Here is a 17,193-nt window from a genome sequence, read left to right as displayed (position 1 = left end):
AGAGTTTTTGAGCTGCTAATACATTTTTTAGCATTGTGAATGCAAAAATGGGAGGTGGTTGAAGTCCTGCAACATTATATAGGTACTCAAATACAAATTGCATTAAAAGAGAAATATATAAAGTAAAATCAACTCAAAGGCAAACTTCATTTTCCATGACGTTTCTGTGGTTGTCCAATAGCGCTCCCTGCTGGTTTGCAACGAGACGGCTTGTTTGGAACCAGCTAGATAAAGTTTGTCCGTTTTTACAGCTGAAAACAAAATCCTAACCAAAACACTAAATTAAGTGAAATTGGTATTCGTGTATTTGGATGGATTCATCTCTGGTGCATAAACACAAGAAAAATGCCTCCTGTTGGTTTTGCTAATATAGTCCCTCAATGGAATGTGCTAATGATGCCAATTTGATCCACCCCACAGTTTATTTATTAGTCTGCAGAAAATAATGACGACAAAGCATAAAAGCGTCAGCGACTTTTATTACAACGCAAATAAACACTATTTGGCTGGCAAAGGCAAAGAAGAAATATCACACTGTACAAATTAACAGGATGGCCGATGCAAGGAGTAACAAAGTCAACATTTTACTGATATTTTCAGGCATCTGCATTAGAAGAAATATGACAACGAGACCTTGACCTTAATACTCAATCACCTTTGTTCAGTGTCACAGAGAAAAGCCAAACCTAGTTCTACAGGACACGTGAATTAAATAATAAATTAAAGTGTGTGACGTACACATAAAGTAGTCTGTAGTTTGTTTGTTTTTTAAACGACATATGAAATATGAATCACAGTAAGGGCAGGCTGCCCCGAGGTGCCAGAATGATGCCAAAGACGTAGAACAGTCCCATGAGCAGGTTGAGCTTGGCTGTCTTTTGGGGGATTTTGGTGTAGCACCGACTGCGGAACTGCTTCTCCAGGGGGAAGGCCATGGGCAGCGAGAGCAGGGGCAGCGCCATGCTGATGGTGTAGCGCGTCGCCAGGATGCAGAACAGCACGTAAGGGACGAAGAGCAGCAGGCTGTACAGCACGTAGGAGAGCGTAGGCCCGATGAGGATGGCCAGCGTGACGATGCCCGCCTGCTTGTCCGAGTCCATGTCTCGGGTGTTGTTGCTGTGGAGGATGGCCTCGGTGTTGAGGGCCAGCGGGACGGCGTAGACCAGCGGCAGGACCGACAGGTAGCCCACCTGCACGGCGTGGGAGAACATGACGGCCAGTGGGCCGAAGGTGATGAGGATGACCACGTCTCCCAGGGCAACATACTTTAAACCGATCCCTGAGGATTAACAAGAGATATCATTAGGCCAACCGTGCACCGAGCTATGCAGCAAATCCTTCTAATAATAAGCAGTAATTAATTGTCATGCTGGAAAGTTGACCTGAGGAATGTGTTTTTCAAGCTGCAAATATTTGTCCTTATTTGCTACAACTCTGAAAATTATGTGAGAGCTGAACAAGGTGTGGCATTACGTTTTTGACAACACACATGCACCAGCCAAAATTATTTTTCTCAGAGAAGAAATCATTTTTACATTACCTGTAAAAACACTTTTTTATTATTATTTGTGTATTAAGCTGCAGCTATCGAGTATTTTTAGAATCAAGTATTCTACCGATTAGCAGATCAAAATGGCAACATCTGTATTTGTGTTGCAAGTATATTTTCTCCACTTGGAGTCACTATCCTTACGTTGTACTGTAGTCTCTGTGACTTTGAGTGTGCATGGCTTTAAAAGACAGGGCCTGGTGAGTGACGTGGGTGTCAGCTAACGAGAGTGTAGCGATGGCTGGCTGTTAAGAGGGATACTTGACTCATTGCGCCATTTTCAACAGTAAGATAATATTTTGTCTGTAATTAATGTAAAAACGTCATTATTTTTTATGTACAATTAATATCTTTAAAAACGAATATTGCCACTTGCTGTCTACTGAAGATGAAGTTTGCTGACCAAACCCAGAAATCAGGTGAGCCGAGATTGGTCGTTACCCATTTCCTCAGCACAGGTGACGTCAACTTTAGTCAACAGCAAGTGGAAAAATGTGTTCTTAGTGGTATTAATTGTACATGAATAACAATGATATTAAGTTGTTTTGTATGTCGATATCATTTGCTTTTTCTATAAGTGCAAAATTATTCAATTGAAATCAAACAGATTTTGGTGGAAAAAATATTTTATTTTAAGGCCATATTGCACACCCGTTAGTTGATGTAATTTCTCACCTTTTGATAAAAAAAAAAAGCAAATGTTCTCAGGGTGCAGCAAAAAACGAAAGATTGGCCTCCTTGTTCCAAGACATTTGGGGGATATGTCAGATATGAGTGAAAAAATATACAGTGACAGATGGATGATGCACTTACCTCCAGTGTACAAAAAAGAGCTGGAGAGTCCCCCGAAGTAAACCAGGGCAAGATGTTCCAGTCTGAGTGTAGATAAGAAGAAGAGCAATGTGGCACACAAGCACCCCAAAGAGTATAACAAGGCTCCAAACATGACAACGTCCTGCGGCGCCAGGATCTCGTCCACCAGAGTCCGATCGTCGCTCTTTTTGTGGTCGATGCCTTTGGAGAAGTCGTAGTAGGTGTTGACCAGGTTGCCGGCGCCATGCACTACCAGCACGGCCACGGCGCACACCATGAGGACGACCAAGTCCACCGATCCCTCCAGCTTGTACGCCAGCGCGCTACCGAGGGCCACCGGCGTCAGCGAGGCGCTGAAGCTCCACGGCCTGAGCGCCAGCACGTAGGCGGCGCATGTGTGCTTGACGTCGGAGGCCACGCGGGCCATCCTCGACACGTGGTTGGCACCGGAAGCGTGACTTGCTGGCACCGAGTTGGTGGTCGCCGTATGCCACAGTTGCCCGTTGTGGCCGTTCGATCCGGCCAGTACAAATGTTTCTGTCATGCTGTATTTGTGCTCTTTAGCCATTTCCTCAGCCAGCTATTTATAGAAGCGGTAATGACGCCCGATGTCAAAGTCAGATGTTCCTGGAGAAGAACAAACACATTTGTAAAACACTCTTCACAATTACATTCTCCAAAATCATTCAGCGCTAGTATAAACAGACATTTCTGCCTCACCTTTAGCCCATTGTGCAACCACAGTGAGATTGAATACACTCATGTAAATAATTTTTAACAACAAATTTAAAAAACAAAGCGGCTATTTTGCCGTGACCGGTACGCTCTGTGGATTATGGTTAGGCTGGTAATGTAAGTAGCAGCCTAGCTTTGGTGGCAAAATAAAATAAAAACTTCGTAAAAAGACACAGAAGGTGGGGTGAAGCGACCAGGAACCACGCCCAGTCAATGACTCGTTCAGGCGATTGACCAATCAGAGCCGCTCACGGAAAAACAGCGCTAGCAGAAGAGCTGCCGGTCACGGCAAAATACCCAGTGCCTTTCAAAAATGGTACCTTTTTTTTTAACGACGTAACATTCCATGAGTACTAAATAACCCATAAAACAAAGCTTCGGTCATATTTCAGTTTGAATTTGTTGAGTAACGCCACTAATTATTACACGCCCTTCAAGAAAAAGAGCATTGATTGGATTCATAATAGTGGACAATATGTTGGTCGCACATTAACGTGAGAGGAGGTTGTATTTCACTAAATCACATAATTTAGTAAGAACTCCACAGTCTACACTGACACCAAAACAAGTATTACATGAGTACATTAGTAACGTCCACTTCATGTCTAGTTTGGAGGCCAACTAGTGAGATTATAGGATTAAAGCTAACAGGCTAGCCGCTAAGGAAGCTAATGTTATGTGGGTCGGGACGGCGTGGAAGAGGAAATGTCACACGGAGCTTCTTCTTACGTGTTTGGCCTCCCCGGAAGAAACGAAGAGTCCATTGGGTCACAGGCGAGCATCGCTAGCCGCACTGGGGGACGAGAAGTGCGTTAAAATGCTACGTGTCAACTTGGAGAGGACTCGTCAGGGTGGCCATTCGCCCCTGATGTATCTGACCGGTACGGTTTCCGCTGTGGCACGTCCCATCAGCTAAAGGGCTCGACGAGACCACACAGGAAACTAATTGTTCCGGTTTTTACAATACTGTAATGACAAATTCATTGTTTCCCCCATGTTTTATAAATTAAATATATTTATTATTCAGTTAAAAATTCCTTAATTTGCAAATGTATTGTTTCCCCCATGTTTGTAAATATATTTTTTCTTTGATTAGAAATGTCTTATTTCTTTTCAAAATGGTGGCCTATCCGTTGTTTATCTTTTGCACTCTCCCTGTACTGTGGATTTTAAATCACTTTTCGAGGGATTTTGTGGCAATGATTTTTCCACACAGAAAACGCTACCGGTACAGCAGACGCAAGTAGCAGTAAGCGTAAGCACGAACCAGAAAGAACAAGTGCTTAAAAGACAGTGGTTTCCAAAGTTGTGGAATCATTTCACACTAAGAAAATAAATACAATTAAAATAAATAAATAAAATAAGATCAAGTGTGATGTGTGTACTGGTACGGTAAAACCATCATTAGCTAATTTATCTCACCCGTTCACGGCTAGTTAGAATAATTTGTAATCCCTACAAAGGTGCTCAAGAATTGACACACCACTGTTGGTGCACTTTTAATGGCTTTATGTAGAAAGCAAACACCTAATAAGCACCTCCCTACACGAGCTTCCTAAGGCCACAATTGCACCCGGTAATTCAACATGCAAACTGGCAACCAGACAACTCTACACCCTCATTCACTGACTCCCACATCATGCAACAGTAATATATTATGGTCGATAATGTATTTTTGTCTATCCATCATCAACAACTTATTTTTACCCTTGCTAAAGAGAGAGTGGCACATATGTATATGTTTTGTGTTTGTTTGTTTATGCTTGAGCATACAGAAGGCTTTGATGCAGCCTAACAAAAACGGCCAGCAGGTGGCAGCAGAGTAGATCAACCAGGGCCATGTTGAGAACAAGCTGATTTACCCCCAGTTCTAAACAGATTTATGAATAATGATGAAATTTAGCTATAGTCTAATACTAATCGCTGCAAAACGGAAACAGATAGAAATATATTTTTCTTGATGAAAGAAAATACTCTAATTTTTATTTTGCTAGATTGCATGTTTTTATAGCAATAGAACACAATATTCTGTGGGCCTAGCCAAATCAGTCAAAATTCTGTAAAACAGATGGGAGCAAAGGGGGTTTCTTCACTGAAAATGACTGGGAGTTTAATAATGTTTATCATTGTTATCGTAGTCTGCAGTGTAGTTGAAGTAGTAGCTACTGCGCTACTTTTATCACAGTGTCTGCATCTCTATATTCAGTGTTAGTATTTTGCCATCTCTGGTGATTAGCAGCAAAGTTGCATACAATTAGGGAGAGAGAGAAAAAACTGTCAAGCCAAGTTTGAAGTTTTGGGCCACGTGCTAGGGCTGCAGCCAGGCATCCAGACTCGAGAAGTGTGCTGTGGCTCCAGGATGGACAGCGCGCGTTTGGTTCCAATTAGAGCGTCTCGACGCTGACCTGCTGCCCTGTGTGCAGTAATGTGAAACCAAGCCTGTGGCGCGGCGAGCAGGCGAGCGAGCGAGCGAGTGGAGCGGAGCTGCACAGTGCGCACTTACATACACTTCCCTTCACATCACTCGGACCCGCAAGGATCCGGCGCACGGCGGAGCGAGCGCAATGGCCGAGGAGTAGCCGCTGGATGGACCGTTTTCCGACGCCGTTCTCTCGGAGGTGCCACCGCACCGCCGCGGCGGCCATGAGGGGGAGCTGTCCGAGGAGGAGGTGGGGGTGGGCGACTTTGCTGGCGGCCGCGCTGCTCAGCCTCCTGCTCGGAGGGATGCCCCGGAGCGCCGCATTCCCCTCGTGGAGGACCGAGGTATGCTGGGGGAACACACTTGCGCTACAGGTTCCTATGGTGTCACTTTATTGTCCTGTTTGTCGGGTGGACCTACAACATGCCGACTGCCTTTACCTAGACAAGATTAAAAACTAAAGGTGATAAGAGTAATCGCACCCAAATTGTGGAATTAAGCCTATTACAGTGATTCACTTTGCACACTTTGACAAGCAACTGTTTAGAGAAGTTTGGCTGTCTTGCAGGTTCCACTATATGTTGAGACTTGGTGCGAGATGAGTGTGCCACATTTAAACAGAGATGGACACTTCCGTCTCTCCTTCGGCCCCATTGTTGATGGTTGCCCGCATTTTCAGTGAATGCTTTATGATGTGACGCCTCGACAAAAATGTATATATTTTTTTAATGTGCCGTCTTGCACACCGCTACGGAATTACCAACACATGTTCTAAGCTGCCCCTGTGGCGCAGATAGACCATGCCACGCACTAGACTTGCACTGGTTACAAAAATGTTTGTATTATTATAGTGGCATATAATAAGAAATCATGTTCTCATTATTTTAAGGATAGTAATAAAAAAAGAATCACACGTAATGAATAGTAATAAATATTAAAATAACATGAACTATAGGGAACATTTTTAAAAATGTTTAAGTACTGTAAAGTACTGATGGGCAACCTGCTGCCTGTGGTCCATATGGCCAGTGGCGAGCATTTAATCTGGCCCAGTTGCATTCTGTTCCCTCAGATGAACACAATGTCAAAGATGGCAAAACTATCACATGCTGTCAAGTAAAAGTAAAACAATACAGTCTCCGAAATGCACTGAAATACAAAAGTAGAAATGCATTTTATGTTGCTGTTTCTTTTTCCCCCCAAAGCCTTATATAACCAAAATCTCATGGTTGACGTATACCCCTATCTATTGATGTTTTTATGCCGTGTTGTCATCAAAGGTTGAAAAAAAGTTATTTTATTTTGACAAAGTAGAGAATATACAGATTATTGTTTTCAAATATAGGAAGTAAAAGTGAAAGGCTGTCTGAAAAGTAAATACTCGAGTGAAGTACAAGCCCCTGAAAAATGGACTCAACTACAACAATAAAGCACTTGATTTTTTTTATTTTTTCCTTTATTTAACCAAGAAACATTGAGATTAATAATCTCTTTTCCAAGAGTGACCGAGCCACAGCGGCCACAAAGACACACAATTGATGATGATTACCAAGTACTTGCTTGCAAAGTTGATTCTTTCACTGCCATTGACGGCTATAGATGTCAAAAAATCATTTGAACTATTTCTATTTCACATTTTTCCACTTTTTTTTTAACAAGAGTATGAAAACGTAAGAAAAAAAATATTGTACATTTAGAACAGATATAAAATTTGTGATTAATCGTGAGTTAACTAGTCATGTGATTAATTACAATTTTAAAATGTAATTGCCCAATGCCTCTAATTTAACAAAGAAAAGAAAATATTATTAAAAATGGGGGGCTTCAGACGATTAAAGTTTTTAATTGTAATTAATTGCATGACTTCAATAGTTAAATCTGTTCCAAATGTACAATAAAAAAAATCTAGGTTTTCATACTCTTGTACAACAAAAGTGGAAAAAAATGTGAAACTAATAGAAATAGTTCAAATTAATTTTTAACGTCTATAGCCGTCGATGGCAGTGAATGAGTTAACAATCATAATGTCCGTTACAGTCACGTTTGAGAGAGCTCCACCACTGGCACAATTATTATCACCAGTGTGGTCTGTCATCAGATGAACTAATTCATAACGCCGAAATGGTACGTTTCCTTCAGCCTTGGATCTCTGTATGTTGATTTATTGTTGGGTCATACTAGGCCCGGGCATCTCATCGTTGCCTCCCTCTGGCAATCATGAGAAAGGGATTTATTTTATTTCCTTTCTTACGCGCTGTTATTATGTGTCCATTAAGGGTGCTCTTGCAGGGTTACATAACATCCTGAGATACGTATCTGTGGCTGGAGGGCCAGCCAGACAAATGAGATTAGTACCTAATGAGTCTTTTCATTTCCTTCTAAATATTGAGGGGGAAAATGGTCATATCAGGGGAAGGATTGAGGCCATTGTAGGGCTTAGGAGTTGATTGCTCCCAACGATTCTTAGTGAGCGTGTGTCTAAAATGTTTACCCTTCAAGTCTGCTGTGTTTAGTCTAGAGTGCCTCATAGTTTATGGTACATCTTTACTTGTTAGCACGTGTAATGAAAAATGAGCAACAAACGTCAGAAATATCTGCACTGGCTTTACCACATAAAACATGGCGGGAAATTCATTCAGATTTATTCATGAGCGTGTGATTCCCATACGTCGCTAAAGAGCACTTGCACAGTATAATGTAACAGTGAGAGTACAGCATGGGTCTGTTTGCCCTGTGGGTTCACTATTTTGGAAAGGAAGCGAAGGAAGCGTTGCATCTATTTATCTTGATTGGGTGAGGCAGAAACAGGAAGTTGAGGGTTGGGAGCAAAATGCAACAGTGAATAAAGGCTTTTTGCTAGTTTTCCACAATGTCAAAGGAAAGCTGACAAGTTATTTTTTAAAAAAGGTAATATATCACAATGTAAATAGAAAATATGGTGTTGATCTCAACTGCGCGACATAGTTTACCCTCTTGTGGAAAGACTTTCATGGGGTTCCTCTACCCGAAATTCATCTAAGCATGGGCTTTGCCCAAACTGTTCCCACAACATAGCATAGGTGAGACCGGGGCTAGTTGTATCACGGGTAAGTTGTCACACTGCAATTTTCTTATCCACCAGAGGGCGCAACATAAAAGTGGAATACTAGTGGGGTTTTTTTCGTATAAATGGGCAGTGGTTGTGTAATGTCTGAGAAGAGAATAGCATATTGTGAGCTGAGATGAGTGCCAGTTTTGCACGTTTTGCACAACCCAAAGTAAGATTTTTCATGTCATACATAGACAAATTCTAGCAGCAATTCATGTGAACTTGTTAGAGGAGAGATTCAGGCATCTTGTCATGCCTCAGTCACTGCTCTGTTTTAAGCTAACTTTAAACTAGAGCAAGTATTAGCCAACATGATAGTTTGGGGCAACTTGTCTCAGTCATTTTGGGGTTTGTTGTCACATATGCAAAGAATGGGCCAAAGGAATAAGCACCTCTGGAAACTCTGTTTACGTATGCCAGAAATGTCCTTAAGATAATGAGTCTGAAGAGTGAGGAATTTAGTTGGCTAGATTGTGTTTCATTGTTTAAAAATTGTTTTCCAGTTGTTGGAACTACAGTATGCCCACATGTCAGGACTGATTTAAGTTTCATGACGAACCATCCATGAATCCATTAACCAAATTGATTTTTTTTTTGAAATTCAATGTAATCTCAAATTTCCAATTTAAGGGAAGCAAAACAGGAATTTGAGGCTGAGAGCTATGCCCTATATGCCAGCAGCTCCCAAGGACTTTAATTTATTTCATAATATTTTTTGTTTAAAGTGTGCTCAATGACTATGGTAAATTTCCAAGATCAATGACAAACTATTTGTCTGGTTATAAAAACAAACAAAACAGGAGAACAAGGATCATTTTGTCCTTGTTTTATTAGTTGCAAAATCCAATGTGACATCCTACCCCATATAGTGTGACAACTTACCCATTGGTGGGGCAAAATGTCACATGTTCACTCCCTCTATTTGATGGCTTATAACTCTGCACTCTGACACAAAGTATGAAAATGACATAAATACAAAAACAATTCTTTCATCTGGTATACATTATGTTTATATATGATGTATTGATCCAAAGAAATATATAAAAGTATAAAAAGTGATACAACTAGCCCCGGTAGCCCCTACACTTTTCCAGAATGTCTTGACAAGATGTCAGACAATAGAGGTGCGTAAAAGACAACGCATAAAGAATATATGTTTGAGTATTATTATATGTTTTGCTTGACAGTTTGCATTCAAACAGACACCGATGCTAATTGCAAACTCGTTTGAAGAATTTTGCATTGATTGTTAGCATTAAGCTAAATGGACTTTATTAAGGTAAAACTCTGTGGCTGTTTTGAATACATGTCTAATTCTTGTTTTGTTTTAAAGTAAAGATGTCTCTTTTTTGAAAATCTGCTCACTATCTATCAAGTCACTTTTATAACAAGGCGCCTCTTTATTTTAATTAATGCCTTGTCAAAATGAAAGAGAAGCATTCACTCTCATAGTTTGGACAAGTCAACCTCATCTCTGAGAAAGTGTGTGAAATATTGCTGCCAAGACGAAGTCAAACCTGTGTGGAGTTACGGGTTATTTATGAGAGTACTGAACCGTAAAGGCACCCAGCGATAGCTTGTGAAAGCTTTACAAAAAGTCTCTAATCCAGGTGTTATTACCTGGAATTTGTACTGCAAAGCCCCATCATACTTCATGTTTGGAAAGCACTTTCACTGCTGACCTCTTCATTTTCCGTGAGGTGGAATTCAAGTGCATGAAAACATAGTAAGTGTCTCACTTGCAAGGCAATGAAATAGTAGCGGCCCGGCGCTGTTGTTACCGTTATATGACAAATAGAATTTATGCTTGCATGCCTTCTGACGCTTGCATTCTGCCAAAAAACAGTCATCCATCTCCCGCAATTTCCTCACAAGTTTTCTCAAACCTTCTTCAAGCCGCCGCCAAAGTCCTAAATTGTCTTTGAGGGGCCGTGTGAGATGATTAATCAAAGGTTTTTCTTTGTCCAAGGAAGAAGCTTACACCACTGTGTTGCTCATCGGAATGCGCAAAGAGGCCCACTCGCAAGTGCTGCACCTCTCCAGGAACAAGCGCTACACCCTCACCCCGGAGAAGCTCAAATGGGACAAGTTCAAGCTCACATACAAGTATCCTTCCTTATCCAGATTTGCAACAAAACATGCAGTGGAACCTCCAAATTTGTCTTTAAAAAAAAAAAAGCTATTCAAAAATAATAGAATTGTAATTCATCCATTTTCTGGATATGCAGGTGTGCATTTTATTTAATGAAACCCTTACTGTATTAGCCCCCCATCCCCTAAAAAAAAAGTGTTTGCAATTTGTTTTTATAATAAGGAAAATAGCACTCTATAATAGGGTAGATGCCACGGGCTTCCGACTTCAGGGTTTCACACATCAGCGTCATTACCGGCCACTGATGGCCGCGTTCCAACACTGGCACGCCCACCCTTGCGCCCCCCAACCACGCGCTTCCGCACAACACACAACACACTCGCGCCGGGTCACACCCGTCGACGGGAACGCGCAACAGAGGGGCACAAAGGCGGAAGTGCAAGCGTCGCAAACAGGAAACGGAAACTAAGCTGATGTGTGAAAACCTGGAAGTCGGAAGTCCCGCCTCCTCCGTGGCATACATTGCTCAATAAGCTGCAGTAATATTAGTTATGTGCTGAGGATATGCCTCTGAGTATTATTGTTTGTCTGCATGTGTGGTTACTGTTTACATTCAAACAGCCATTGCTGCAAGTGTTAGAACAACACCAAATAGATGCTATTTGTTAGCCAGTCAATGGCGTTTAGCATTGTTTGTTAGCATTAAGCTAAGCTAAGTCTCTTTGTTTTGTGTTGAGTATGACAGTAAACCTCAGCTGGGAGTGGCATTAAACTGCCTTTTTTTTTTTTTCATTGTTCACTATTTGGGAAACTGCTGGTTCTTGTGAAGTGAGTTAGTTAAGTGCACTAGTACCACCGTTTCAACTTTTTGCTCCTCAGTCAAAGCAAAAATAAATAAATAAATCCGAACACTTTATATCTTAAAAAAAAAAAGAGGAAAAAAATCCTTAATAGTTATATATAATAGTTACAGTAATACTGTTGGTTAAATTCCAAGCAGCAAACATCTGGGGCATGTCACTTCAAAATAAAGCTAACAAAAGAAATGAAATGTACATTTGTAGACTAATAACTACAGGGAATGATTTCTATTACCTTCCTATGGTGTAACACTATGTGTCTTCCATTTTATATCAGGTTGCTGTCCTACCCTACAAACCTGATCAATGCCACGGACACGCGACGAGGCATTGCCAAGGCTTTCACCATGTGGAGCGACGTCTCGCCCTTCAGCTTCCGAGAGGTGCCGGCGGACCAGGAGGCGGACATAAAGATCGGTGGGTAGGGGACCTCCAACACTCCTGCGACTGCAGCAACGTTTTGTGGGGTCGCGCCTCCACACTCCTTAAATCATAAAACCACAAGTCATATAGTCAAGGCGATCATTTTTAAATGAAACGCACAAAGGCTTAACAACTTCCATGCGTGTCAGCCCATGTCGAGCCCGATCTGTGTCATCCTCCCTATGGCTCAGTCATAAGTTCTCCAGAAAGATCACTTTGCTATGCACTTTGTCATCCCCCACTGTGCTATAAACAGCTGAAATAATAGAGTGCAGTCGGGGGGGGGGGGGGGGGGTCCCTGTTCAGCAGTGGTGGCAAGTAGTGAAGAACAAACACTGTGCTACTGTTACTTAAGCCGATTTTCAGGTATCTTTATTGGGTAGTGTTTTTTTGGTGGCATAAAAGCATTAAATATGTGACACCCTCTTTTTTTTTTCGTCTCAATACGAGCACTATATGTAAGGCAATAAAAGAGAGAACCCATTTTGTCTGCAGATAAGGTTTTAAATAACTTATTAAAGGGGGAGTAAACGTTAAACATTTCTTGACAATAATGTGTTATATGTAAACACGCTAGTCTAAACATGACATTCTGATTAATATTACATTTGTGAGTTATGAAGTTATGAAGCAAAATCCTGCCGTTTTTATCCATCTCAGGGGGCGGCCATTTTGCCAATTGCTGTCGACTGAAGATGACATCACAGTTGCTCAGGGCTCAGGCAACGACCAATAACAGTTCACCTGTTTTCTGAAGCTGAGCTGTGATTGGTTGTTACCTTAGACCTGCGCAACTGTAATGTCTTTTTCACTCGACAGCAAGTGGCAAAATGGCCGCCTTGTGATATTGATAAAATCTGCCGGATTTTGCTGCTTAATTCATATTACACTAACACAATATTGTTATATTATATATATATAGTGGAGCTGCAGAACATATTGTCAATAATTTTTATTTATTGTTATTTTTTTTGAGGGGGAGGGGTTGATTCCCCCTTTAATATACAGTGATTTACAATATAAATTTATTTTTGGGGTGTGCACACTTTTACAACTACATTATATCCCTCCTGAAAATATATATTGTTAGGAGTTGTACAGGTCACAGTAATAGTGAAAAAAAAAAAAAAAGATTAATCTTGGCCTGATTTTTTTAAAATCATAAAAAACAGGCATTTGAATTAGGGGTGTGTAGACTTTTTATATCCACTGTATACTTTTACCAGTCTGCTGCTGGACTCGCGTTTGTGTTTTTGGCAGGCTTCTACCCTGTCAACCACACAGACTGTCTGCAGTCCTACTTGCACCACTGTTTCGACGGCATCACGGGAGAATTGGCGCACGCCTTTTTCCCGCCAACGGGCGAGATCCACTTCGACGATCACGAGTACTGGATTCTGGGGAACATGCGGTTCAGCTGGAAGAAAGGCATGCGCTACGCTCAGCCGGCCGGGGTTTGCGGCGAATACATGTTCACCGGCCGTGTGCTTTGTCGCAGGGGTTTGGCTCACAGACCTGGTCCACGTGGCGACGCATGAGATAGGCCACGTGCTGGGACTAATGCACTCCAGGAACCCGAAAGCCATCATGCACCTGAACGCAACACTGACCGGCCGCAAGCTCATCACGCAGGATGAGGTGTGGGGTTTGCATCGTCTCTACGGTACGATTATGATCCACCCTCCTTGGGTTCTATCCGTAAATTACAACACAATAGAAATTGTGTCAATTGTGGCTTACATTTCTCACAAAATGATTGAACAAAGGACAAAATTACTGAGGTTATCCAAGATTTTGTCTTCTTTCATCTGTGACCATTTATTATGAGTGGAAGACGCATTTTGTCTTTTTTTGGGGGGGGGGCGCAGTTTAGGGATCATACCACTGCATTTGAATACGTCACTTGGAGCTGATAAAGTCCTAAACCAAAAAAAAAAAACAATGGCGGACGACCACAATAGGGTAATCACTGATTTGTTTATGAGTGTCCTGAGGCTGCATTTACACAATGATCGGCAAAGAAATGTAGCTCACCATTGGATTTTGACCAGGTTTTTTTTTTTTTTTAAGAAAGTAGTCTTATGCTTATTATTTTTAATAAAGGCTTATTTTCTAGGGGGGGAAAAATGGCATAAATGACTAGAAAAAAGTCATATTGTTGAAATTCACTTGTTAAATAATCTGTGACTTTTACACCTTAACATTAATACTTTATCTTGGATTTTTTTATTTTTTGCTTGATTCTCGTAAGATTACAACTTTTCATGCCGGCAAAAATCGTCTTTGTCCTTGAAAAAGATCCCGATTTTTACTTTTCTTGGAAAAAAATGACTTACAATTTCATAATACGGCATCTTTTTTTCCCCTCTCTCAAAACATATGAAATTGTTATTGTAACATTGACACTTTATTTTCTTGAAAATAGCCAACTTTTTCGATCTTATATTCGGGGTAGTTCTCATTAAACGATGTTAGAATGATGTGAATTTAAACGTACTAACTGGTTTAACCAGATTATGTCAGGAAAGACTGAAGAGGTTCAAGACATGGCACTGCTGTCATATCGGGAGAACCACAAAATGACTTTCTCCATGCACGGGGGGTTTTCTGGCATGACATGATCCACTTGGCACGCGTTAAGATGATTGTGTTTGCTCATTGACCCACATCGTGTCCCCTGTCTCTTCCAGGATGTTTGGACCGGTTCTTCATCTGTCCGGCGTGGGCTCGTAAAGGCTATTGTGAAAGCAAGCGCAAGCTGATGCAGAAGCACTGCCCCTCCAGCTGTGATTTCTGTTACGGTAAGATAGCAGCAGTCCAAGTGGAGGGGAGGAAGAGTTTACCCAGTTGAGCGCTTTGAGGAGCTGCTGTGATCCGTTTGCCAACGCAGCAATGTGAGCCAACAGCTCCAAACCAATAAAACAGTGTCCTGAATTCATGGTCCACTTCAATGACAGCAGATGAGCTTAAATGAGCTCGCTGTGTATATTTTCTACAAACTCATTCCAAAAGGGCCCCTCTTGCACAACACAAAAATGTCTCCTCCCGCTTTGTTGTTGCTTTTCGAGATTTCGGCCGGCAACAAGGGACAGAGCGAGGAGGCAGGAGGATACGATTCCTTGGCTCGCTCTAATCTGTTCCTCATTGTTGATTGGGAGACGTCGTACGGCTGTGGAAAATTCCTGAGCCCCTCCAAACCGCTGGAATTTCAGACTGTGGCTCCAGGGTTAGAGACACATCAGGTCAATTTGGATTTCTGCTTCATTAGAGAGAGCGGCTGTTTTCTATGCGGACTTTCAGTTGATAACGAGGTTGGACAAAGCTCGGAGGGAAGTTACGAAAGCAAAATCAATGTCCATGGTGATAAGTACAGCTGTGCATCTCTCCATTAAAATCTATTTGATACATATCTCCAAATATGGGGGGGGGCGATACAATTCAAGAAGGGACCATTTTAATGATTGGATTCAGTTCGATTGTCTGATTCAAATTAGTTGCTGTTACACCCCTAGTGATAAGGCTTGTGTAATCTTGACAGAATCTGATTTTTTTGTGTTCACTCACCTACATTAGGTGCAACAACACACTTCACCACAATCTAATGCAATCATACCTATTTAGTATTATAATTTGTAGTAATAATAAATCGGCACTGCTTTACATTGGAATTTAGGTTAGATTTTACATTTGATGTTGCAGGTGAAAATGTTCCCAATTTTGTGGCGCCCCCTGGAGGCCATGACACCCATAGCATTTGCCTATATTGCCAAATGATAATGAGCAAGCAAGTGCTTAAAGGACAAGTCAACCTTAAACATTTCTTGACAATATTAAGTTATATGTGACTACACTAGTCTAAACATGACATTCTGATGAATATTTCATTTGTGGAATATGAGTTATGAAGCAAAATCCAGCCTTTTTTATCCATCTCAGGGAGCGGCCATTTTGCCAATTGCTGTCGACTGAAGATGACTTCACAGTTGCTCAGGGCTCAGGCAACGATCAATCGCAGCTCACCTGTTTTCTGAAGCTGAGCTGTGATTGGTTGTTACCTGAGACATTATATTAATAAAAAAATAATAATAATTTGCTGCTCATCTCATATTTCACTAACGCAATATTAACCAGAATAGCGTATTTAGACCATTGGAACTGTAAAGAACATATTGTCAAGAAATGTTGGGGTTGAATTCCACTTTAAGAATGGCACTTAGTAATAGCAATTCATTTTGTTACCTTTTGCATGTTCAATACTGATCTCAACACGACCAGAATTCCCTTTCCCAACTGTGGCTCCCACCCCGAAACCACCGAGGACCAAACAGAAGCTCGTGGTCGAGGGCAAAAAGCTGACGTTCCGCTGCGGGAAGAAAATAGCATCGAAGAAAGGCAAAATATTGTGAGTACGATCACCATTTGCTCACCTCGTGCCATGCCGTTTGCTGTGATGTGCTTCTTCACCGAGTGCCATCTTTCGCACCACTTTCAGCTGGTACAAGGACGGCGAGCTTCTGGAGTTCTCACACCCAAATTACATCTCTTTGAAGGACGACCACATCACTATAGTGGCCAATGCCATCAACGAGGGCACGTACACCTGCATCGTGAAGAAGAAAGACAAAGTTCTCACCAACTACTCATGGAGAGTGCGTGTGCGATTCTGAAGGCCTCACTGGCTCTGAACTGAAAAAACACACACACTTCATTCACTTGGGCACATATTTCTTTCTTTTGTACTTTCTGTTCTATGTACTGTCGACAGTCATTGTGCAAATATGATTCCATGATGTGAGCAAAATAAAATATTCCATTACCTGAAGTATTTTTGAGAACTAGAAACGCATAGTTGTAGATGCCGCGGGGCATCTGACACACTGACCCGCCACATTATGACTACTTGCACAATTAAATCAATACATGAGCTGATTAACGGAGATGATCACAATATTACAGCTTTCTCTGGGTTAAAACTGAAACCACAATAAGCAGATGTATTTAATGAATACAGTGGTGCCTTGAGTTTATGTTTATTGGCAAAGTAATCATTAAAAATGAGAATTTCATGTGTATATTTTATTTAAAAAAAGTTGCCTTAAGAATATATGCCCACTACAAAATGCTAACACTAAATGCTATAGACAGGTTTACGATTAGCATCAACAGTAGCATTTACGCTGCTTTTAAAAAGTACAAAATTAGACAGGGCTATTT

The 17,193-nt window shown here is 41.3% G+C and overlaps 2 protein-coding genes across 2 annotated transcripts; one reads left to right on the top strand and one right to left on the bottom strand.

The window, feature by feature from the left end:
* Positions 1 to 459: 459 nt before the first annotated feature.
* On the bottom strand, positions 460 to 3,997 carry ubiad1 (UbiA prenyltransferase domain containing 1). Its single transcript, XM_086068883.1, has 3 exons — positions 3,827 to 3,997; positions 2,363 to 2,989; positions 460 to 1,279 (listed from the first exon to the last, which is right to left on the bottom strand). The coding sequence occupies exons 2-3, from the start codon at positions 2,928 to 2,930 to the stop codon at positions 792 to 794; spliced, it is 1,056 nt and encodes a 351-aa protein (XP_085925009.1). The 5' UTR covers positions 2,931 to 2,989; positions 3,827 to 3,997; the 3' UTR covers positions 460 to 791.
* Positions 3,998 to 5,456: 1,459 nt separating this feature from the next.
* On the top strand, positions 5,457 to 16,801 carry mmp23ba (matrix metallopeptidase 23ba). Its single transcript, XM_086066961.1, has 8 exons — positions 5,457 to 5,860; positions 10,574 to 10,710; positions 11,834 to 11,973; positions 13,240 to 13,407; positions 13,478 to 13,642; positions 14,670 to 14,780; positions 16,255 to 16,381; positions 16,472 to 16,801. Exons 1-8 carry the CDS (start codon positions 5,684 to 5,686, stop codon positions 16,644 to 16,646), a joined length of 1,200 nt encoding a protein of 399 aa, XP_085923087.1. The 5' UTR covers positions 5,457 to 5,683; the 3' UTR covers positions 16,647 to 16,801.
* Positions 16,802 to 17,193: the final 392 nt, after the last annotated feature.

This window comes from Leptonotus elevatus, chromosome 2 (assembly GCF_054856555.1).
Source record: "Leptonotus elevatus isolate MCC_2025b chromosome 2, RoL_Lele_1.0, whole genome shotgun sequence".
Classification (NCBI taxonomy): Eukaryota; Metazoa; Chordata; class Actinopteri; order Syngnathiformes; family Syngnathidae; genus Leptonotus; species Leptonotus elevatus.
Note: the sequence above shows the minus strand (reverse complement) of the source record. Positions and strands in the feature narration are given on the sequence as shown.